We start from the raw sequence: 26468 nt of genomic DNA, 5'->3' as shown, positions 1-26468 counted from the left end.
GCCTGATAACCAGGCTTTCGTTACCATTCTAAAGGTTCTTCGCAAGTTCCGAGAGAAAGGCACAGCTAGAGACGGGCGAGCTTTATCTGGCTTTGAGGGAGAAAGGAGCAAGTGTGAGAATGCAAAAGACGCTGCCTCAGGGTGTGTGGCCCCATGGTCAGTTAGGTGGCCAGATTAGGCGGGTAATGGGAAATAAATTAGAGCCTGCTAAATACACTGGTGGGGGGCATTAGAAGGTAAACACTCAGGCAAAATGAGGTTTGTTTGCTGCCATTGGTGTGAAACTCTATAGCTGTGTCTGACACTTTTTTTACAGATCAAAGGAGTCGATGACTGAGGAAGAAGATTGTATTTTGTTTATATAGTTGGTCTTGTGTGGCTCCTCATACCTTAATTAGTCTGCATTTTTGACACACACATGTGAAATTGGATATCAAAAAAGGTGTCGTTGAGCCGCAGAGCAAAAACACAGAAAACTTCATACAGATCCCGTGTGTCTTATTAACAAACAAGAAACCTTCTCTAAAACCACCGAGAAAATTCACAACACAATGTCAACATGTTTATTGACTTTAATAAATATGAAAACTGTGAAATCAAAATGCAGTCACAAAACCAGAAAACATTGTAATCTGGTTTGGATAGGACACACTCTGTTACCACACACTCTTCAAAAAAAAAAAATTCATATTGACTTCCACAAATCACAACTACTGGTCATCCAAGGAGAAGTGTTGCAAATACAAGACGGACTTGTCACTGAATGTTGAACAGAGCTGCCAAATGGCCTCAGATACTCGCCCAGTACACAGTCTGCTGTAATATAAACAGCAATGAGGGAATCTGGTGTTTAATTACAGGACTTCTTAACACAATTCACTTCAGGCCAGTGTGTAGTCACTAATTTAATTCCCACTGGATTTTAGATGTGATTTCATTCATGAGTCTTTGATTGTTTACTTGAACTTACAATGCCTATTGCTTTCAGATGAGATTGGAATGAGACGCTTTTTATTCCAGAGTCTCATACGCTGCTATACGTCTGGGCAACATATGGCTGCGGATACTGGCTCGCTTCTTCAGACATACTGTAGCATCAAAATATTAAACCCTTTCCGTAATTTACAAGAACATTTACTACTCTACACTGTAAAAAAAAACAAAAAACCCTGTACATTTACAATATTTATTTTACAGCAAAATACTGTTTATTAATGTACAGGATTCTACTGTAAACATCTGGCCAATTAGAGCAGTGAATTTGTTTTACAGTAAAATACCACAATGCATTGTGAAATAATTAATGTTTTACTAAAGATTGCCATTGTGTCAACAACGGAAAATTAGTGGATCTGAACTCTTTCAGGTCAATTTACTAATCCCTCCAGGATTTTGTGATTTTGTCATCGCAGAAACTGATTAAAAATCGAGCAAACGTGACCCTATTCAGAGGAGCTTGCAGTTCCAAACTACTGTGGATTTTCCGCATATCTGGGCCAAGACGCATCAAGACGTCACCACAACGGTGATGATTCAATTAAAGCCTTTGATTCATATGCGTCAAACATGAGTACAGCTATAACAGAAAGTAATTAAATGTGTCTTCACTGGTAGTGGTTTAAAAGAAGAATACAATGCTCGCAATTTTGCCAATTCACACTGCTTAAAAATAAATAAATAAATAAATAAAAGCAGATAAACCTCACAAAAAAGGTGCAGAAAAAAAATCAAGCATTTTTTAGCCAAAACAATCACAAAAAATTTCACAAATTCCTTTAGGGACCATCTCATACCTTCTCCGATGTAAATCCAAACTGCCAAAATGTGCTGGTTGACGTTTAACCTTTACGTTTCAAAGAAGCATGAGCCAAATGTCAATAGAACTCACAGTTAAAATTTACAGTACTGAAACAATGATATACTGTAAAAATATCTAAAAGTAATTAACTGTAAACATATTACAGTATTTTAATGTAAATATATTTTATGATTATTTCCTGTAAATTGTACAGTGAATTATTACAGCGGTCTGTAATACAGGATTATCCCTTCACGTGCCAGTTTTAGAAACAAAGAAAAGCACAGTCTGGCACTTCGGCCATCAACCCAGCACCTCCTTTCTTGGATGGCATTGTCTTAGCAACTTGTAAATCAAAGCATGGACAAGAGGAGGACACTTAAGGTTGTCCACGTGGGCCATATCTTTAATCATCCAGGTCCAATGCACATTGAAATATGACATGGCCACTCACTGCGAGAGTCAGAGAGACAGTAAAGGATACAGATACAAGAGAAAGAGAGAAAGATGTGTCTCCGAAGCAAGAAAAAAATCAAAGCGAGTGTGATGGATGGGAGAAAAGATAGCATGACTGCAAAAGGTAAAGATACCATTCTAATAAACTGTTATCTCTCCAAATAAAATTGAGCTGGTGTCACCCTGCAGTGAGAAGATTTCACAACGACATACCAATCCCTTGATCTCCTGCAAGGATCATTTACTGCAGAGGAAATGAGTGGCAGAATTAGGATGCAACGTGGTGTGTGCATGTGTGTGTGTGTGTTTGTGTTTGAGCGTGTCCAGGAATCAGACAGACTTCATGTCCACTAGAGAAGCATTACATTTCCCCAGACCCCATTAGTCACAGTCTTCCTCCTCTACAAAGTTCAATAAATTACAAAAGCATGGCCTCTAAAAGAAAAAAAAGGGCGGTCAGGTCCTTTACCTACAGGAAGCTCGATTCTTTGTGTAAAGCTATGTGTAAAACACCAGAGAGCAAATAATGTCCCATGTTAAACAGATGACTGTACTGTGGGATAAAAGCACAATAGGATACAGTTAGGATATGTGACGTATTTATCATGCTCTGGGAGAGTACGTCTTTAATGGTTTGGCAACTGAACAGGTCCTTGTGGAAGTACAGAAAAAAACAGACGTTCATTAAGTAAAAGCAGAGATAGCACACATAAAGGGAGAAAGAGTCTTCTGTCCTTAGTCGAGCTCATCTTTCACTGTATGTACAAAGGTTCAGCTGCGGTGTCCTTTCAAATTCACTGTTGATGAAGATGGGTTCGGGAGTGGAGTCTGTGGAAAAGAGACTGGAAGGTTCACTGAAATCCAAAGAGAAGGAGGATGACGAACAGAAAGAAGACGTGGTTGGGGACATACAGCCCGTGTGCTGCTCCGGGTACAGACGCTCCGCCATGTGTGTCTGTGGCAAGTCTCGGGGTCAGGAGCAACTCGTGAAAGGTCAAGTCATCCATTGCCAAATTATCTGCCAGATCTGAAAGAGAGAGAAATAGGAGAAGAATGTAAGTACCTACACAATGTGTAATCTGAAGTGGAAAGAAAGGGCAAGAAAGAGATTGGCCTCTTAAATTAAGTGCAGATAAAAGCTTGAAAAGCTCTTTCACACATTTCACTGCTGGTATAAAATAGTCGTATACTTGTATAATGCTATAACACTTTTAGTACAATAAATAACCTCTAACGCTGAGATTATTATCCTATTGACATATTCTAAAAAAAGAAAGGTACATCCATCCATCCATCTTCTTTATTCTACACAGGGTTGCAGAGAACCTGGAGTCTATCACAGTCACACACACACACACACACCTGATCACACATTATGATTTTAGAGATGCCAGTCAGACTGCATGTCATTGGACTGGGGAGGAAACCAGATTAACCCTGAGAAAACCCTCAAAGACAACATGCAAACTCTGCTCTCCAGGGTGTAGTGAGCATTCAACCACCATCCCTAGAGGTACAAGGCAAACATTAAGCCACTATACCAACCACCCCATTTCACAAAACTGAATGCTAATAAGCTAATAAGTCCAACAGCTTCCCTAACCAAGTAATACAGTGTTTGCACTGTTTCCATAGTGTTATATATAAATTACTGTCATTCTATTTGAAAATGTGGAAGTTGGAAGCAAATGTTACCTTGCTCTCTATCATTGTGACCTTGTTGTACACCCTTCAAGATGTCTGAAACAGCATGTCCACCAGGCATGCCATCACCCTCAAAAGGAGACTAAAACAATTTTTCATTTATGTCAGCATCCCATATTGGGGGCACATTGTCTGAGAAATGCATAAGAGAGACGCTGATATAAGTAGGGAGTTATGAGAAAGGCCAAAAGGATATCAGTAATGAAAGAGCACTAAGGAGAGGCACTTCAGCTATGTGTGGAAGCGCCTCCTATCAAGCCAGCTGTGCAGAGCCTCATTCTTTCAGAGACTACACACACACACACACACACACACACATAGAGCATGTGCACAGACACACACCATACATACAATAGCCTACATGCATGCACCCACTGAAGCAGTAGATTTCTAACATAGCTTTCCTGTGATACCAGCATACACTCCCCATTATCCCAGACACAACAACCACCCACACACCCTCCCACACACACAGTACTCTACGCTCATACAAATTCAGTTGATTCATAATAAACCATGCATATCACAAGAATCTAATATTAACTTGAATAAAAACACAAATGTCATTACTAATGTCTGTACTGTTTATCCCACACAGTCACAGGGAACTTGGAGCCTATCCCAAGGGACTTAGGGCACAAGTACGAGATGCCAACCCATTAAAGGGCACAATCATACATGCTCACACAAGCATTCTCACACTATGGACAATTTAGTGAAGCTTAGGGAGGAGACCGAAGTACCCAGAGAAAACCCCTGAAGCACAGGGAGAACATTGAAACTCCACAGACACAGCGAGAAGGTGGGAATCAAACCCCTAACCCCAAAGGTATGAGGCAAACATGCTACTTCAGCAAATTTCAAGAATACCATAACATGCGTGTAAATGGTACAATCTCTTATTTTGATGAATTGTGACTTCTATTACTAGTATATTTTACTGCTAAAAAACTATTTTTCCATAGACATGAGTGTGTCTCTAGAAGTATGGGCATGTGGAGTATTTGTATCACAATACAAATTTTTCAGACAAATTAATAACATGAGGTATGAGGAGCATACACCCTACCCCCAGACTATTATTTATTTATTTGTTCACCCTAAAGTATTTTAATAAGTAAATGCTATGCATTATTCAGTGACTACTGTACAACTAACAGAAAATGTTACGAGTGAGGACAGGAAGTCTGGATCGCTGACTATGATTATATTGGGATAAGAGAAAATAGCCATGATTAATTACTTAACCAAACGGTAACAGTGCCTGTGTCTCACCATATAAGGATATTTAAGGATGTTATATAGGAGGAGTGCATGTGTTTATTGCTGTGTGTATGGCTTTAAGACAGAACATGCCACAGGGTTAAAAAACATTTCTGTACATAAGAACATTGTATAAATCATTCACAAGAAGGTTTAGTAAATAAACATATGTCAACATTTAAGTTTATTCTAGGCACATCATTCTAAACGAGGCCCCAGGCAACTGCTGCACTGTACTGTCACTGCTTCAATTTGGGAGCTATTGCTCCACAGGGAGGAAGTCCACCATTTGCACAAGTGGCTGCGTGATGCTGGGACTGGCAGGAAAGCCTGAAATGTAATTAATTCTGGGTCTTAAAAACGGCTGGCAGTGAGAACCCGGCTGAGCGCAGGACAGGCAAAGAGATGGAGGCCTAATCTTGGGGAGGTGTCTAAATGCCAAGGGGCCCATTTCAGCGCTGCCACCTTTAAAACAGGGGAAGGGGGTGAACAAATAAAGCTTGGGTACTGGAAACTCCTTGAAATTTCTTTGCAATTACGACAAAGCTTGAACGCGAGCCAGAGGACAATTAACTTTTTCTTCCCCTGCCTCCATGGTCAGGCCAATGGTTAGGGCACACCTCTAGCCTGAAAGCCCGATTTGTCATTGTGACAGCAGCACACTGTACAACCACTCCCATTAAAACAGACATGCAATTTGATACAGTGTTTATATACACTCACCCTGCTTGAGAAAAGTGAATAAACCAGCAACGCAGGCATGCAAGTGTGTAAGAGCATTGTTCAGGGAAAGTATGGTGAGCTGCGAAAGGGTATGAATCATTTAGTAAAAATCTTGGCCTTAAGAGACATTCACTGAGTAGGAAAAAAATGCAAAAAAGGGGCTGGCTAACTGAAACTGAACACCACACACAACCGGTGTTGTGGAAAAAGTCAACGGGGCTTGAGTATTATAAAAAACAGTGGGTCCACTAGTGGGTCCCAACTCCTTAGTACTGGGACTAATGGGACCAATGTGATGTAGCCACAAATATGTGTTTTTGTCAGGGTAAAGGAGAAACAGACATCAGAAGAAAGCTTTCTTCCTCACTCAAGGCCGCAATACGAAACCTGTGTATAGTAGCAAGGCTGAAATAATTAAGTAAAGGAATGTATAGATGTAGCAGGTCAACTACAAATATCAACAGCACCCTCACTGGTGTTGAATGTTACCAACAGGGAACATTCTGACACACAATATAGCAGGGTCATCCTAGTGCTGGAACAGGCTACAACCCCCCACCATGCCTATCAGTTTCCCAGAGGATAACGCCCCAAGGGTCAGCGCTGTGCCATCATGGTCTGCCTTGTGGTATCACAAAGTTGCGAGATCCTGTTACCACTCAGGGTGAAAGGTCAAAAGGCAACCATTGATTGTTAATAGTGGGACATAACTGGCTCAATGGAAATAGTGAAATAGATCACAAACACACACACACACACACACACAAACAGGATTATGGCAAGTCATCAGAGTAGAGAATAAGACAATAAATGATTTTGTAGAGTGAAGTGAACTGTTAATTTTCTTGTTTTGGTGTTTTGACTGTGAGCAACTTTATAATATATCTATAAACCTGCTTTTTAATACATCCATAAATCATTTTTACTCATGTTAAGGCTGTTAATTCCAGATAAACAATACAAAACTAAGCCTAATGACCAAACACAAATCTAAAACTAATTGCAGTAGAGGATAAAGAGTAAGAACCGATGCTGTTCCTGGCACAAAATGCATTAAATAACAATGTGCCACCTATTCCATCTGAAAAAAAAAGAAGCTAATATTGACTCTCTACAGTGATTGTTTTTGTTGAGAAAACAGTATCCATGCACTGACAAGACAAAAGAAAGAGAAACAAAATCCTTATACACCCAGCAGACTCCACTGTTACCCATGTGTCAATTTATTGCAGAACATTCCTCGAATCATAAAAGCTCTCTAGGGAGACTTGGATAGTATACATTATACAAATTTTTCTCAGATGTTCCAGACAAAAGACGAACCTCCACCTGTACATCTACCGTGTTTATCCTGCAGGCCTGAGCTGGGTACAGGTGTGCCTCAGAACTGCATGGTCTATGGAATGTGAGTTTCCAAACACAGGTGCTTCTTATGAAATGGGAAATGGTTCATATTGCAGCTGCATTTGCTGAGCAAATGCTTATGAAAATACACATGAATGCAGTAATATTACAGAGGATCCCAACAGCTTAGCTGGTCTTCTGACATCAATGATTGCAGCCAAGTAGCTTGAATACAACCTTTTTGGCAGACCTGTCTGTCAGTGTATGTACGATTTAGACATAAAGGGCAGATTTTGATGCACATTTGCATAAATTAAATGGTCCTTGAGATAGGTAGAGCAGGGAGGACTGAAATCAGACAGTTCATATCTCCCCCAAGCTAGATCAGCTCAAAGTCCCTTTTCAGCTTGTCAGAAGTGATACAAAGACTATGAGATAGATCGTCTGTGCTAACAACTGGCCCATTTCTGATATTACTAAGAGCAAAAATGTAAAAGTAAATGATACAGGCTGCCAGAGGTCCTTTTACTAACATATTCTTGACAGATAAGTCAGCAAAGAAAATGCAGCATGTCACACAGAATGCATTGCTAAAACACACACACATATTTTATTTCAGTAAATGTTTATCTGGGTAAGTGAAGTGAATGATTTCCGACAATTCTCTCAGTAAGCGTAAGTGTGAACACAAGCCATGCGGTAAGATGATACAGAGTTATAATATGCAAGTCATCATGATCCATCATCCCACATGAATCTTTACTCTTTGGGTCAAAAGTTTTTAACATGACCAACCTAAAAAAGGAACAAAGACTAGTATAATGAATACACCTAGAATCAGGAGCTTTTAACTATATGAGCAGAGATTATGTGCCAGCTAAAAAGTATTCTGAGATTCAGAAATATCTAACAAAATGACCCTGAAAGTTATACATTATTTTGAAACGCAACGCCGAAAGCATACCAAGTGTTGTCAGAAAACAACGTTCAACCAGTTTTCCATTTAAAGTCACTAGTTACTCAGTTACTCAAGTAATAGTTGTGTACAGTGTGTGCAATGGCTGTGTCTTTTGCAACCAAAACCAAAAACAAGGTCCACAAAGACAAAGCAACCACAACAAAAAAAACAAACACACTGTAACCCTATGATGTAAATGCACAGGCAAGTTCATGCTGTGTCTTTTAGAGAAGATAGAGAAGACTTTTTTTTAGGCTGAATAATCTGTGGAAGATTCAGTAAAACCACTGTGCTCAATTTGATTAGTAACAGAAATCTAACATTTCTAACATTTGTTTTAGGTTCTTTCAGTTTCAGGGTCATTTTAAAGTATAAATTGTTAAATTTTGAGTACATATTTAATGACCAGTAATTCTATCTATAAGTACAGTATTAAATTCAGTAACTACAATATTCCCCTTTAAAAAAAAATATACAATGTATTGCTGTAGAAAAGAGGATTCTGTATTTGGCAATAACAGCACTATACTGCACATTTTTAATACAGAAGTATTTTTCTGTGAAAATACAGTAAATGGCTGGCAACCCAGATGACATTATGTTACTGTGAATTTACAGTGAAATGTTATGCAATATAAATCTCCTGTTGGGGTTTTGTAGCTCTGTATTTTTGTGTTTGGTTCAGTTGGATAAGTATTCACTTCACTGATATTTATTAGTTAATTAGTTAAATAGCAGGTGGGTTGTATATGAAGATGTCTAAACAATTCAGTTAAGGCTGTACTGTTATTTTAGGGACTAGTGGACTGCTAAGCTCCCACACCCACCTTCCTGACCACAGGGTCAAACTGATCAGCGTGCCAAGAAAAACCTACCAACCTTGAGAAGGTTGAACCCCACCTAAAGCGCTCAGCACAGTATCTTAAACAACGTTCACTCACACTCGCAGCTATCCCAGAGAGAGTGAGAGAGAGAGAGAGAGAGAGAGAGAGAGAGAAGAGTCTGGAAGTAGTAAATCAAAGCAAATGAATATGTAGTATAATGGTGAGGAGAAATTAATTGCTCATGTGAGGGACTTCATCACTTGACAACGCCTCTTAGAAGAGTGGTGAAAAGGACAAGGTTATAACACAAGACCCGCCATCTTTCCTATTACAAAACATTTCAAATGATCCGGAGGAGTGAAAACATTCATCAAGAAAGACAAGTAGAAAAAGTCTGTAGCTGCTAAAAAAAAATCAGCCAAGACTATGGAGTAAACAAGAAAGGCAAGGAGTTTTAGTGGAGATGTGCAAAGGGCAAGCCTCTATGTCTCTCCTAATGACTCAAGCAGACTAATGCAGGAAATATGACTACATGCTTGGACATAATTGATTCCTTTCCCTTAAAGCCGGACCGCAGCAACCCATGGCTTACATTCCTCACTGCTCTCCAATGGGCCCCATGGTGGGCCAAATGCAAGTCAACAGCTATTAATTAGACACACTGGTGTCTGCAGAGGGATGACCAACACACCGCAGTCATAATGCTGCTCTCAATAAACCCTGACACAATTAGATTTGCCCTTGCGTATTTATATCCCTGACCTTCTGCTAGAGACAAATCAAATGTTTAAAGCCAAAGACACAGGGGCTGATGTAGAAAGAAATAAAAGCAAAGTAGTCCTTATAAAGACTACGTTATAGTGTAAACAATATAAACAGAAAAATCTTTTATCTACACAGCAATGAAAAGATGTGAATATTGGTTAAAAAAAATACAACATAATCTGAAAAGAGAGAATCTTTGCCAGTCGCTTCACAAGCCTGCTTCTGAAAATGTCTGTAGAGAAATGATTCCAGACATTAATCAGGCACTCCATGGCTCACGTAGAGGTGGAAATATTAACAATGCAGTGGATTATGGGTGATCTGGAGAGCTCAGGTGTGCTGAACAGTTTGGTGGAAAAGCACTAGTAGTTACACAACTAGCAGGAGAATTTTATACTAAACACAGACACGAAAAGCAACAAGCAGCTGCATTCATTTCACTCTGAGTCATCTAAACCATCACTGTTATTAATGTCCTAACTCTTAAAGCAGATCTTTGCTCCTTTGTTGAAGCTTTCCACAACTTCATTGTAAATATGCTTTGTAAGCTTTGTAAAAACGATGAAATTATGACAAAAGACAAAAAGGAATGCATGTCTAATGAACTTGATAATGTAATTCTTTACATTTTCAGTTCTTTTATATGAGCATATGTTAAGTAATCTTTATTATTTCTCTAGATGCTGCAAAAAGAAAATTTTTCCCTTCCCTTGCCATGGTTATAATGATAACCCGAAATGTATAAAGCAACTCTAACTAGCTTTTCAGCATCAGGCATGGTAGCATTACCTATCCAGCTAGATTTAATGCCTCAAACCTGTTCATACTCAAACAATATGGAGGATTCCCCACAAGTCACAGTAGTATGACATCACATTCTCAAACCTGAAAGTGTTAAATGTTTAGAAAATAATGGTGATTATTTGCATTATTATGCCCATTGAAGCAGCCAAGGCAGTCTGAGAGACAGGTTAAGATTTTTTACTGGTACACTGGTGGAAATGACTTATCAGACCTTTTCAATCAGTATAAAGGAATTAATCATTTTATCAGCACATGATATTAGTCAGAACACTGTTGGATTTCAGTGTGTGAGATTTTACAGTTTTTACATCTGTTGGGATAACCTTACACAGAATTCGACTGGTTAAAGATAAGACTTTTAAATTTTAGATGTTTCTGAACAAGCACTTGGGGCGTCTCAGTGAGCAGAAACGGATTTGATATCACAGTTCACTTTAAAGATGAAGTGAGAAATGAAATGAAAACTAACCCTTTTTAATTTTTTGCAACTTTTCTATAAATATATTGCCCATAGTAAGCTAGGTAAAAAGAAATACTTGAAAGAAATGAAAAACTACAAACTATGGAGCGTGACATGACAAAGAAATTCAATGCTGAACTTGGGCACAACCAAAACAGACTGAAATTCCATTTTTTGATTAAAAGGAATCGCACGTGACAGTACTCATGCAAGAGACTGAAATCCATGTCACTGCTCTTGTGTACTAGTCATTATTATTCAAAAAACTTAGCTAGTAAAGTCACTTAGTTTTAACATTACTGTTCAGGTACTGGCCTGCCCGGTCACTGAAGGAATAAACAGATGAGCCACGATGCTTTCCCCTGGCTCGAGTCTCTAGAGAATGTGGTTATGTTGACAGACATGCCACAAGAAGCCGTCTGGACTCAATTTGTTACGTCAAGAGCTTTTGCTCATGTAAATAACACTCTTAAACAAACAAGCACGATATTTGAAAGAGAAAAGCAAGACTCTTGTGAATGGAGGAGGCTCCCTGTAGATTATGGTAAATATTGTTTGGATTTATTTAGGATTTTCTCTTCTCTTCTCACAGCTGAAGTCAGACTTCAGCCCATTTTCCCACCATCATCATGACCGGCCTCCTAAAGTGCTCTATTATACAAAACAATGCAATGTGACAGGTTTAAATTCCCAGTGATCAACTTGTCTTATAGTGGGAACCAGCAAGAACCCTAAAATCATCTATAGAGGCCGTCCATCACGAGCTTGTGCACATCAGGCCAGATGCTGTTTACACAGATGGTGGTTTAGTCTCATTATTTTTGTGAGTATGTGGTTGGACGTTTATGTGTGAGCTGTGTGGGAGCGGGGAGGGACTGGTGTTTATAAGCCAAGGGAGAGGGGAGGGAATGCTGCACAATCCTCCAGATCCGTTGCGCTGTTCCTCAAGGCAAACTTCCGCTCACTACGATCAGGATGATTTGCAGATGAGATGGTGCCGCCACTGCAGCTTCCTCCCAGGAGGAATGAACCCCCTTGCTTCATTTCGGGTTAATGAGCTCATTTTCCAAAGAGGCCATTAACCAATTCAAATGTGACTCAACTGTGCTATAGATAGACAGTGTTGCACCATCACTATAGCTCTAATCCCCTGAAATCTATCCGCCGTATCTGATTACTGGACCACGTAGTGCACATGAATGTGATCAAGTGCCTTCCTTCAAAGTCTTTGTGCTGTACCTCGACAGATCAGAGCTCAGAGATTTCCCACAGCACATTCAAAAACATGATCCAGCCCTGGAATATCATATCTCTGAGACAGCATTCTCAATTCCAGTGTGGTGGAACTGATTGTATTAAAATTCCTTTGTCTGATTGACCAATTGCTTAAACAGCATACATGTGTCACACCTGTCTCTTCCTGAAACCATAAACTACACTTCCCAGGATCCTTAGCCAGCCATATAAACAAACACAAGACACATATCCGACCAACAATCACTACATTCTGGTCAAGTACACCTGCTTATAGTTATACACACCCAACGTAATCAACCCCGAGTCCACAGAGATCTTTGTGAATTCTCACTCCGGCATTCTTTGTGTGACGTTACTACATTATTATTCTGTATATCCCAGTTTTGCTTTGCTTTTGCTTTTGATCCTGATCCTGGCTCTAGCCAGTTTTTTTTCAGTTTTTTCAGACTCTTTGCCTGATCCTGACTCTGATTAAAGCCTTGCCCTTTTGGTTTATTTGCCCTGACCTTACTCAGTGAACTCAACCCTGCATTTCTATGAGCCACTTTGAAACCATGAAGATGGCTTTGAACTGCAAGTGATGTAAACACTTTTGCTACGATAGCCTAATTTCCTGGTTATGTAATTGCATTTTTTGACCATATAGCAGTTATAAATTGGGAATTATTTAGAATCACACTCTCCGCTGTCACCCAGATGGGTTGCCTTTTGATTGTGGATCTCTCAAGGTTTCGTCCTCGTATCGTCTAAGGGAGCGAAGGAAATTTTAAGTTACAAGCGTTGATATAAACTAAAGAAGTAAAAACAATAAACAAACAAACAGAAAAGCTATGTGCCTCTCAGACTGACTGCAAAACGTGAGTCATTTTGAGGAAGTATAGGCAGCTAACCCAGACAGACAGCAAAAAGGAAGTGAATTTAAGATTGCACAGTCAGTGGTAAAAGCACAAAACCAATAAAGAACTCAATGGGGTCATTTGTTGGGTAAAATGAAGAAAGAGAACAAACACGAGACAAATTAATAGGAATCAGAATAAACATTTATTATGGTAAGATGCATGTAAGAAACCATCACTCCCTCCCAATTAAGGCCTCACACTACTGTGCACTGTTGTAGAGAAGGATATAGCACGATAAGCACACGATATAGAGTTAACTCACAAACACCTTTATCACTAAAGAATATCAAAGAAGAAGAAACAGATTTAAAAAAAAAAAAAGAAACCTGAAGCAGGTCTACTCATGATGCTTCATAAGCTTCAGAGTGAGATAAAGCATCAGAGTGAGATGAAGTAAAAATTATAGACAAGCTATGAACTTCGCAAAGTGGAAAAACTATATGCTCTAAGGTAAAAGCGAGGAGTATATGTAAAGTATAGCTGCACAACAAGTACTATGTGCTCTGAAATGTGATGGCCAGACGAGGGGACAGGCTGAAATATGAAATATCTGAAAAGGTTGAAAAGAGGAACATGCTTGATATGTATATAAGTACACTGAAGTCCAACTGGGTGATTACACTAATTGTACAGCTTTCTTTGTTTGCATGACTGCTAACTACATTTCTCATCTGAATCCTGTATTCGTGAGTTTGGCTGTTTAAGTCTTGATTAAGAATTTATTGCTTCATTTGTAGTCAGATTGTGTGAGCTAGCCTGGGCCAATGTAGGATGAAGAAGAGAATTTTCCCACAGGAGTTTTTCCTTGCTACCATCACCGCTGGCTTGCTACATAGAGATAAATGAAGAAAGTTAAAATTTAAAGACTGAATATCTAAAATTAAAGCTGCTTTGTGACAGTGTCCCTTGTTAAAGGCACTTTTTAAATAAAATTTAATTCAGCTTGTTGTCCCAGCCTGTCTGTTTCCTGATTCCTGCAATTAAAATAATCGTCATTTAATCCCACTGTTTGAACAACAAACATCACTATTCTCATGTACTATTATTATTTAACTGGTGCATAAAACAAATACAATTTTACAGGTACCAGAAGTTCTTATGCCATAATGGCTGATAATTGACCATAAAATTCTTTTTCAAATAAACTTTACCTACTGGTGTGAGAATTTCCGCCTCACAAATCCTCAGGTACAAGTCCAAAGGCATAATTCAGGTCTAATAATATAGAAATAATATAAGCCTCCTTTATTTAAAGTTACATATAAAAATATACCTGAATTCTCTTCAGTGTGTGCAAAGTGTAAAATTCAAACAGTCTAGTACATCAATTTAAGACGTCCTCAAACATGCATACATTTTGAGGATCTGTCTTTCATTTTTTTGGACACACTTCAAAAAAACAGGTCATCTCTCATAGTGTCCTCTTTGCCCAAAGATTAACTAAATACAATTATGCAAATCTAAGGCTACACCCGTTTTTGAACTGTGGTTCAGAGATATAATTATTGTGCTCCATTTAAAGCAAATGCAGTCTAATCTCCCTGGTAGATCTGAAGCATTTGTTAGAATGACAACGGATACTTAAGACAATAACACTGAGTCATATAGGAAAATAAAGGGATAAATAAATTTAATAAATAAATTTTTTTCTGACATGCTCATTGAGCTGCTCACACTAAATATTCCCGTATAATTAATTATGGTATAATTGTTTTGTATTAACTTGAATTTTTCTTCTTCTTTATGTTTAGGTTGTGTTTAGATTTTTTTTTCTTTTTTCTAATTTTCTAATCTTAATTTCAAAATAATTTTTCACAAAAAGTTAACAAATATTCTCTAAAAAAATAGGTATAATTTATTCAGATATGTGTCCTACAGATGGGAAAAGTTGTTTGGAATTCTAATGAATAATATAACTGTAATTAAGTCTGATTTTTCAAGTTAAATATGTGTACTCAAGCTGCTCTATTGGCCATTTATGACAAAGCTGTTGATTGATAATGTTTTTACAGTTTACTCACCTAAATTATTACGCAGTCTTTATTCTCTATCCTTATGACATGTTTATCTAATTTGACCTACAGATTGCAATCTTGTACAGACTTTCAACTTCATCCAAAAATGAATGACAAAACCCCAAACTTACTTTTTTCATTTAAAATGATTGATTCAAAATATAATTTGCATTTATATTTCACAAGCTCTCTTAAAAGCAAAGCCATAAACTGAAAAAGGGAAATTGGGATAATTAAAACAATTTAACAGAGCAGAACATCTAGTGAAAGATTAGCCAGAACATAACTCCGTGAACCCAGACAAGGGATTGTTTTAGTTTCACTGTAGTTACTGAATAATTATATAATAGTTACTAAATAAATAAATAACCTGCAATAACCTTAGAATTACTTTTACTCACAGCCCATAAAACTCCTCTTGGCATGCATAAAGTAATAGACATGGGACATGTTGGCTTTAATAGAAAGCTGGCTCTTTGTTCCTCACCTATCAGGTGCCGAGGGTCAAAGGTGCCACATGGAGCTCATTAGCATTCCAGCCTCCAAAATGGAAGAAGCATGGGATAAGGTATGTGTATTCTGGAAAGAGGGAATTGTGCATGTGTGTGTGTGTGTGTGTGTGCCTGCTTGTTCATTTGTGTGAGTGAAACATACTTCTGGTGTCTGTCACTGTCTCGGGAGTTCCACTCCATCATTCTTCTTGCCACTCACCGTGTTTGAGTAAATTTGTAGCAGACCTGAGGTTCGGGAAAGGCCCTGGCTCTTGCAGTGAGCTGCATGTTTCACATTGCAGGCATATTTCCACGCTCTATTTTGCTAACCTCTGCCTGCTGATAAAGGGCCAAAGAGCACTGAAGGGAAAAAAAGAGCGCCTCCACCACACTTACAGTGACCGAGTGTCTGCTGAGCGCTGGAAAATAACAAGAGCTCATTTGACACGGAGCTCACTGTGTGGCTCAGAGCTAGGGCACTTCCAGTCCTGCAGGGAAGCCTCTACTACATTGCTCAGGCCCTATAGTGACAGCTACATTTGTCAACTTTGCCTGGGTTCTTGCCTGCAAAGATAATTAAATGGGGGCATGCAATGCAAAGCAAAGGCATCTTTAAAGTCAAAGGTGGGGCACAAGACTTGGTAAGAATTGTCATATAAAAGAAATATATAGAGAAGATAATGAGAGAATGTTGGGGGGTGGGGGTGGGGCCTAAGGATCCAGGAGAGGAGGTACAGAGCAGCAATACATGGCATGAAGACCATTAAAGGCAACTTCTTGGTAAGCTTGATAAATCTATCTATCTATCTATCTATCTATCTATCTATCTATCTATCTATCTATCTATCTATCTATCTATCTATCTATCTATCTATCTATCTATCTATCTATCTATCTATCTATCACCATAACATTAAAACCACCTGCTTAATATCCTGTAAATCCCCCTTGTGCTGCCAAAACAGCTCTAACCCATGGAGCCATGGACCCCACAAGAACTCTGAAGGTGTGCTGTGGTATCTGGCACAAAGACCTTAGCAGCAGATCCTTTAAGTCCTGTAAGTCATGAGGTGGAGCCTCTATGGATCAGACTTGTTTGTCCAGCACATCCCACAGATGCGCAATCAGATCTGGTGAATAAGGAGGCCAAATCAAAACCTTGAACTCTTTGCCATGTTCCTCAATCCATTCCTGAACATTTTTTTTTACAGTGTGGCAGAGTGCATTACACTCCTGAATGAGGCCAATGCCATTGGGGAATACTGTTGGCATGAAGGAGTGTACCTAATCTGCAATAATGTTTAAGTATGTGGAACATTGCCCATAACTCTATCGCAGGTTCACCAGATGTTCTCCTTTGGACCTTTTTTTGCTAGGTACTAACCACTGCATCCCAGTAACACCCAATAAGACCTGCCATTTAGGAGATGCTCTGACACTGTTGTATAGCCATCACTATTTGGCCCTTGTCAAAGTCATTCGAATCTATAAACACTCTAAACTGAAGAAATCAAGATGGATTTGTGTTCAACAGAGCACACACATACATAAACAATTACAATTCAATATCTTAATGCTCTACTGCTTCATTAGCAGTTTGACCTGCTAATGCATCTATTATTGATCATATCATTACAATTACATTAATCAATATGGGCATCTGGTGTAAATGGACTAGAAGGGCTAAGCCCCTGAGCACAACAGCACTACGTAGTGAGAGAACAGAATGAAGAGCTGACGTTTTATAACACAAAGAAGCTCCATACAGCTTATCACTGACAGTTATGTCAGGTAAATACACATTTTTCATTTTTTGTGTGTATTTGGGATGATTTATTTCAACTCGTGATGCTCATGCATGGAAAAGGCTCAGGTGAAATACAGCCAGTGTTGTGATGAATGTGAATGGCATGGATTATTTACTCATCATCATTTTTTTAAAATGTTTTTATAACATTTGGCTTAGCTGAATCATAGTATAAAGCCAGTAGAGCATCACACACACACACACACACACACACACACACACGAATGTAGCTGCATGTGTGCCTTAAAATGTGTGTGTCTGCTTTTAAGTGTAAGTGAGAGCATGTGTGATCATGTATAATTGTTTATTCAGGCCCACATTATTCTTATTATGCTTTATTGTTTATTGAGAGACATTATTTTTTAGCCTCGCAACTAATATTTACGATATTAATGGAAGCTATTACTGCTTCTATACCTCTTCTATACCTGATTGTATGCAGAGTTCAACCACTCAAGCAAAGAGACTAATCAATTAAAAAAACTTTAGAGAGAAATTTAAAATAAATCAAGCTAAATTGGAATTTTTGAGGTAGAAACACTTGTCACTGTGATGGAATCTTCAATGATAAATGTTTTGTACCTTTCGACAGAGTGCTTAAAGTCCAAAAGTAAAATAAATGGCCTTTGAAAACACTACTGTGTCTTACATTGATTGAACAACGAGGAAGAAAAATGCACCTGACACTGTAGAGCCATGTTATCAGGGCCTTATGGGGACCCTAGCCCTGACTCTATACATCACTGGGTGTCTGGAGTGGACACACACAGACTGCCTGGCCTGGAATAGCTCAGTTGCTCTGGAATGCTCCACAGAATGCATCAGGGTTAATTCCATGTCCAGAGAGAGAATAGGGAGGGACTAGGAGGAGGGAGTTAGGATGCCTGGCATCCCATGCTAGAGTGAAACACATCGATCAATCACTTCAGACCATCCCTGATGTGGTCAGTTGACTGACAGCTCTGACTTAGCGAGGTCTGAGTCCAGGCCATAAGCTGTCTGCACCTTGTTGCTGACTTGCCAGTCGCCCCTGCTGGGGCTCTCTCTTCTCTGCAGATCTTTGTGAAACCAGATCCACGTCGTCTATCTCGTGGCACCAGGCACAGACAGGCCTCCTGTTACAGAATCTGCCTGCCGATGACCTTTGGCACACTGACCCCTCACTCCCTCAGGCCCACTCGCCCAAAACGGGATGAAGAGACTCAAGAGGTCAACCATATTTTACAAGGTCATCAGTAGCCACCAAGTTATCAGCTGCTATCTGTATACCTGCCTCACCAGGGACGCCCACAAGGTCTCCAAACAAGACAAACAGTTTCATCCCCCCATACACATATACACACTCAAACACACAAAGCCTTGATGTATTGAACAAAGGTCCATGCAAGGACTGTTCTTCTAATAATTGACCAAATTCTCTCCATTTTAAGTAATTAAAGCAGTAAATCCACCCGGATAGGGTTTGGGAGTTTCAGAAAACATTTAGAGCACTGGACTGTGACATGAATCTGTCTGGATTTACTGCCAGTGCACTCGGTGTAAGCGTTAATTATTAACTTTATCCATCCTTTTCACATGTAGTGCACACACCAGATTTTCAGCCTCATGTCTCAGCTTCTGATGCTGCTACTCAAAGTGCTACAACAACATGGCCTGGCTGTGTTTGTTCAGCTGGGCCGCTTTGTCAACCAGTATCAATCTCCTTGTTCCTACCCTTCTCCTGTTATTCTTCGATTGTGTTTGGTTTCTTTGCATTTCTATGCTTTGTTGGCTCTGTAGAGCTTTGCTTTGCATCAAGCGAAACTTCTCCTGTTTTCTTCCCTTCTGTGTCGTTCAACAACAAGATCAAAAAGTAACCGATAAAGATGAAGTACTCTCGTTCAGCTGAGGCGCAGCCTTATAAAATTCACCAAAATGTTTAAGAGTTAATGAAGAAAAAAAGAATGTGGCAGATAATTAAATGTTAAACGAGTGAAACAAATCACTGATTGCAATGGGGCTGGGTGTTTAATGCTTCACTAGCATGATTTCCTTTAACATTTTGCGAAAATGGGACAAGCAGACTTTGTGGAAATATTAAATACCAAAACAATATATAAATATGTACAACCCAATTCACATTTAAACGAATAAAGCTTAGAGTGCAACTGACCGGCAAAAATACGTAAACGTTTGCGTCGTGTGGGTAGCCCGAGTCCTGAAACTCCAGCACATTCGTCTTCATCATCACAGTCACCACTTTCTAGACCTTCCTCATCCTCTTCCCCTTGATTCAGTCGGTCTGGATCTCTTCGTGGGGTGCCCCCTCCTGGGCGAGCCCTCCATCGCTTCTCCGGTGACATCACCATCCGTAACAGCTGGGGAGGCAAATAAGAGTTGGTGGTTTACATCCAAACAGCAAACAAGGGTCTGCAAAATTCTCAAGTTGAACTGTTTATAGTGTGCTGAACTGCTAAAAAAATGATACAATAGCAAGTCTCTATGTATGAGGATGAGACCTCCGCCTCAGTGAATTTCCAAATGAGCTCTCCAGAAGGGCTTTCATTCACAACATGCTATAACTGAGTAATCATAGCACAATAGAGCTGTTATTAACAAACCAGATATTTTATTTCTCTACATTATATATTCACTGGTGACAAATAACTGTAATTTAGGTGCTGTTAGAGAGGGATATGTAATTTGTTGGCAGACACTTCCAGTAGTGTGTCGTCCCAGTTACGCTCCTGACGTAAGTCTGTGCAACTTCAGCACATAACCATCTCTGCATGCAAACTGAGCTAAATCTGAATCTTCAGAAATATTCTGACTGCACACCAGTCTAAGGGGAGTACAATTGTTTACTGAAAGTGATTTATATGGCCTTTGGAAACTATATCTTTAAACATAAATGCTGCATATTAAGCGTTTTATTAATAAGGTCGGTAAGTATATTTAACCTGATTAGCATACTGATCATACAAATAACACAATTTACGAACATAAGCCTTGCACATGATATTTCCCAGTCAGGAACCAATATTTCCAATAAAAACAGTAGAATTGATATCTGATATCAAATGTATAATACATGTAGTATTCATTTAAGGCTTGACGGATTAGCAAAATGCTTTTAAGCCATGCCAAAACAACAAAAAGAACGATTTCTCTTGAGTGGAAAATCTAATGTGGGAAAGTAACGGAAACAACATGGATGTTCAATAAGTTTTCTATGACAAACAAGTTCAATGGTTTGCCAAAGTAAATTACTCTACATTCCCCGCCTTCCGCCTTTTTCCTTTCATCTTTGCCCGTCTTCTGACTCTTTCTTTTTTTATTGATTTCCTTCCGATGTGCAAACGCAAGCATGTGCTTGTTGTTGGGTTGTTTTTTTTGTGACTTTTTTTTTTGTCAACAAGAGAAAATTGAGATCAGATGGGTCGTGCTCTGGACCGCTTTCCTCAAAAACAAATCTGCAAGCCATGGCCCATGACAGGGACCTTAATAGGGCAAAAGGGAGAGAGCGATAATCATCTGCATCAAACGGAGGGAGAGCAGCCGCAATAACTTCTCCTGCACACTACACATCTGTGGTTTTAATGCTGGTTTAATGCTGGAGGTCAGTAAGGACGCACATACAATATTTTCCACCAGAGTACCAAACAAGCCTCCATTCAGGGCCAGATACTAGAGGCATACATGAGTCTCTCTCTCTCTTTCTCTCTCTCTCTGCCTGAAAGCACTTCTACTGCTTCTGGCCAAAGGAACTTGTGGTAAACACTGATTCTTTTAAACAAGCAGCTCAGCAGAGCTCACTCACACTGAAACAGCATCGTTCTGTATCATGAAGACCCAACCGGAGTGCACTCCAGCAGGAGAGGGGCTTTACATATAGTGCCAGCTACTGAGACTCCTTTCCACTGGGTACAAACTGTTCCACTGAATGTAAGCGAACTCAATACAAGCCTTCTTTTTTTCCCTGCACACTCGATTTTCAGGGACGAATGGGTCATTAATGCATCTGGCCCTCTCTTCTCTTGGGGCTTTTCCAGTAAACCACAAACATTCTTCTCTTTCCCATATGTTTGATTTTTGGTGACAAACGGTTTTTAATGCATCCGGCTCGCTCTCTTGTTTAAGCGGAGGCTTTGCGTGTGCCGCATGTGCCAGAGGCCTCAATGCAAGTAGCTCTGAATTCCTTCCCAAAAATGGTTGCTTGGAAACAGTGGGAGCCACGCTGTCCCGCAGAACAAATGAAACTAAAGGCAAACAGTCATAAAGAGGGAGCATGAGTGGCGGTTGAGGGGATTTCAAAACAAACCCCCAATAAAGTAGGCTGAGGTGGAAATAAGACGAAAAAAGCTTTCCTCGCTTGGTGCCTTGTTTGATGTGAGGTTTGTGGAGAACAGGATACGCTGACAGAGACCATGAACTTCCCCTCACCCACCAACACGTGCACACACACACACTTACACCGCACCCTGCTGCGGTGGCATGGAATGGTTGCACAGAAAGTGACGTTTTGCTCCAGGCAGCTGGGACGCAACAAACGCCACAAGAGGAAAAACCACCTACAATTCAGAATTCATTAAAAACATTCTCGTGTCCGTGTGCGCACACACACACACAGAGTCACGATGCAAAAGGAATCATTGGAAAAAAAAACAAATAAATGAAAACATCTGAAAAATCAAGAACACGCCTTATATATTAGGAAAAAAATCAATCCCCTTCCCCCCTCCTTTCTCTTTGTGGTTTGCAGGCAAGCGCCGCACAGATCCTCTGGAATGTTGCGGAGCTGAACAACACGAAACATGCAATCAGTGTGTCTGCAAACCTCCTCTCCCATAGCAGCAAGTCACAAAGGAAACTAAGAGAAACGGGTCCATTCAAAGGCGAGGATATGGTGGAGTGTTCAACATGGAGGAGACACACACAAAACACACACACACACAGGACCACAGGACAGCTGTGTTAACACTGAACTACACCACTGTCCATTCTATTAGTGTTTTTCAATGATCAGCATACCATAACCCGCACTGTCAGGCTTTGTGTTATTCATACTCGCAGCCTTCAAAGAGTAGCGGCTCTTAAATCATCCAGACGTTTCTCAAAATCATCCTTCTTCACAATGCTCATGTTTTAAATCACCATCAATATGTCCTAAAATAAATATATGAAGATATTAGTATGTAACCCATCCTTTCTGTTAATGCATCACTGTCTGTTTTCCTAAGAAATGCATCAATCTTCCTAGGATTTCGACACTAGCTTACTTTTGCAGGAAATTACAGCAACCGAGGCTCAGCACAGTGCACATGACTGATGTTTTGATGTTCTGATGGTGTGCATTGATAGCGTTACCATTGAAAAGTCAGCGCTGTTTGCTGAACCTCCCTGCCCTAATATCCACCTGATTTCCTCTTTCAAGTTATCACTCTTCCATCAGTAAACGTAACCACTCCCAGATTTAGCAGTTCTTTTCCCTCTTCGGCTAATAATCCGAGTGTCTCCACCTCAACCGTAACTCCTGTTTACAGTAACATCTGCAGCGAGAGCCTAGCAGACTCCTTGTCCTCTAGCAAGAGCAGACATGTTTTTTCTTTCTTTTTTTCTGCCGTCTTTTGTAACCACAACACACAGCATGGAGGCGGTGAGTAAGAGACAGAATGTTGTTAAGGGCCATGGGTGAAGGACCCTAGAGGGAACCCTGCCTGTGGTTTGGTCCCATGTGTCATCCGGCAGCATGTGTTACTCTGTGTGTGTGTGTGTCCAGCACAATGTAGAGGCATCTTCCTTTAATAAAACCATGACCCTTGTGTGTGGCTGTAGATGAGGGACTGACGAAAGCGAGTTTCCCCTGCCACACTTTCCTGATAAGCATCTGGCTGTGCACATCCTCTCTTTGGACAAGCGTGGACATGAGAAGACGTGTAAAGTTTCGTACAGCCTGTCGACTGGAGCTTAGATACAGAGAAGTTATGACTCTTGCCAAGACCCGTGACTACACAGCTTACATACTGTACCATTGTATGGTTTAATTAAGAGCGGTATGAGCACTCGGATCTTTTCGGGGCACTTGAGTGTAAACTTGGCATATTTTATTAACGTAAAAGGAGCTGAATAACCAAATAAGCTTAGTGCTTAAATGCGTAGTTAATTTCATTTTAATCTCAATTTCCTGCATTCTTCACATTGTTACATTATTAACTTGGATCTGCAGGGAATACGCATGAATATGTACACTAAAATAAAATCTCTCTCTGTCTCTCATACACAAACACACACACACTTTTATTTGACTATCCTCCTGAGGAACGTATGCTGACATAATCATTGCAATTAATTAATGCTATGCTCGATTTCTTTATTATTGATCTATACTTCAATAAACAAAGTTAAGCTTTAAACGCAAGAGAATCAGCCAAATGTCCCCACAAGGTCAAAGCTGTCCGATATTCCTGTTCTTCTAAGAAGATTTGTTTCTCGCCAAGATGTAAAAACATACCCCCATACACAAACACAGTGTTTAAGGAAGTTAAGGATATCTGGGGCCTCAGATCTACACTGAAAAAAAGGATTATGTAGTCAGTCAAATTTAAGTATAGTTTCTCAAGAAAATATGAATTCATTACAACTTAAACCAGTTTAATTACTAGACTGAATGATGTAAAGTGAGCATGATCAACCTAAACCAGTTAAACTGTGAAATCTCATGAGGACGGTAGTGCTGACGGGAATTATATCTATACTGTTAAATTTAGGTAATAGGATAGTGCTTTGGTAATGTGTCTATTACAAAAAACCAGTGTCAAGGGTCCGATTCTCAGTCCAGGTGTGAACCTGGTGTTATTTGATTCAGAACTTTTACAATACACGATCAAATCACGTCAGATATACGAAAACATTCACCTGTGTACACATCTGGAACCTGTGTACGCATTTTCAAATAAGTAAATTCAGTGAGCCTTTTTTTCCACTGTACATGAGAGTGGTTAGAAGAAAATGAATGTTTGTATGTTTTCAGGTGTAACTCATGGCAACATCCATAGATGAAGGACCAGGAAGAAGACATAACCACTTCCTTTAGACTTTTTTGAAATGAAAAAAGATGGAAAGATGGTGTAGACTATGATTTTGCTTTATATATTTGTGTCTTGCCACATGTTCTCGATTTTACTATCTGTATTGAGAGCAGCCATGTGCAGTAGAGGAAGCTGCAGACAGCTGTCACAGATACATTCATACTCCATCAGCAGTAATTGTGTATGTGTGTGAGAGATAGATAGACAGATAGATGAGAGAGACAGACAGACAGAGAGAGAGAGAGAGAGAGAGAGAGAGATTGATTCTGCTCCACTGGGCATTTAAAACTGGGTGTGTGCCACTTTTACAATGAATTACTATGCTCTTACCACAGTTTTCTAGGTCATGTTAAAATCTAAAACATGTTTTCGGGATCCTAAATATTTCTCCCTGCTCTCCCTTCAGCCTCAACTAGTGATGCATTTTCAACAATAGAACCTGATTATATATTTACGCTCTGTAAATGCAAATGTAAGCATATACGATTTTTTAAAAAATAAATTAAACGCTTCTGATATGAATTCCCAAAACTTAAATAAAAATAAGCATCAATTAATGCATGTATTTGTCACATGAGAAACCGGGACTGAAAAGGTCATCTTCGAATGTTCTTGTGGCTAAATCTGATTAGAGCTTTCAAAAAGAGCATGCTCGCTTCTGGGTTCAAAACATTAGCAGTGTAATACTCACAGTCATGAGATCTAGTTGCAGCATTAGATGCAATTGTGTATGGATGTTACAAAGGGCATCAAGGCAGTACTGAATCATCACTACCAATAATAAGCTTAACAAAATTGAATTAATTCTCCAACTCTGTTTATGATTTGCCTCTGAGTATTTTTGTTTAATATATTGCTGTGAAACTTGATGAATAATGAGGTAAAGAAAATATATCTTTCAAGTCTAGCTAGTGTTATTCGATAGCAGGAACTATGAAAACACTGATACACTGTTTTTATAGTGTGATGATAAGAATATTTGACTGTTCAAATGACCAAAACTATGCTTGTGGGTCTAGCACAGCCTCTCTGATGGTACCAATTTACATTTCTGGCATTTACCCTTACCCAGAGCGACGTACAATTTAGCTGAGCAACTGGGGGTTAAGGACCTTGCTCAGGGGCCTAGCAGTGGCAACTTGGTGGACCTGGGATTCAAACTCTCAACATTACAACCAGCAATCCAATGCCTTAACCACTAAGCTATCACATTCCCAGTTTGCCATCCTACAACACCTATACACACTCATTGTCTTGTTTACTTAGGGTACACTATATAGAATTTGATCAAGTACATACGAATGTGGTTTTGGGTCCAAATGTATTTGGTCATTCTATAGTAGCCGCTCTTTTAGCAGGATTGTGCTAAATCTGATGGATGTGCCACATAATTTAAGGCTAAGAAAAAGATCTAAATAAAAAAAACGATGCTATATAACAAAGAAAAATGTGTCATCATTGATATGGTCCATATGCACCACTGTAACAGTCTGTAAGGAGATTTCACACTATTTTTTTTTTTATTCGCATCTTTCACTACAAACAAACTCACACCATCTCCTATGCTTCATGGTCTACATGACACCTTACACATTACCAATTTTTCATGTGAACCACACTTTCAGATTCAGACTGAACTGAAAGTTTTCCACAGTGAGAGAGAGAGAGAGAGAGTAGCTTACACTTTGTGGTTTCTTGATGTCATGTTGAATTTCATTGTCTTATTGACTTCAACAGAGAGGAAAAAAGTAAGGCTATTGAGGGAATGATTGTTTATGGCTGTTTTAATGTAAGCGATGACAGTAACAAACATGTCTCCTAGACATTCCTCAA

General features: G+C 39.4%; 1 protein-coding gene across 2 annotated transcripts in view; it reads right to left on the bottom strand.

Moving 5' to 3' along the window:
* Positions 1–549: 549 nt before the first annotated feature.
* The window catches only part of gpc3 (glypican 3), a 105556-nt gene continuing 79637 nt past the window's right edge, over positions 550–26468 (bottom strand). For both annotated transcript variants that reach the window (XM_058396213.1, XM_058396214.1), the window contains 2 exons: positions 19721–19925; positions 550–3281 (listed from right to left, as the gene is read on the bottom strand). In XM_058396213.1, coding sequence (XP_058252196.1) covers positions 3106–3281; positions 19721–19925 — 381 coding nt within the window. In that variant the 3' untranslated portion in view covers positions 550–3105. The remainder of the gene's footprint in view (positions 3282–19720; positions 19926–26468) is intronic.

This window comes from Hemibagrus wyckioides, linkage group LG08 (assembly GCF_019097595.1).
Source record: "Hemibagrus wyckioides isolate EC202008001 linkage group LG08, SWU_Hwy_1.0, whole genome shotgun sequence".
Taxonomy (NCBI): Eukaryota; Metazoa; Chordata; class Actinopteri; order Siluriformes; family Bagridae; genus Hemibagrus; species Hemibagrus wyckioides.
The sequence above is the reverse complement of the archived record's forward strand: the minus strand, read 5'-3'. Positions and strand labels throughout refer to the sequence as shown.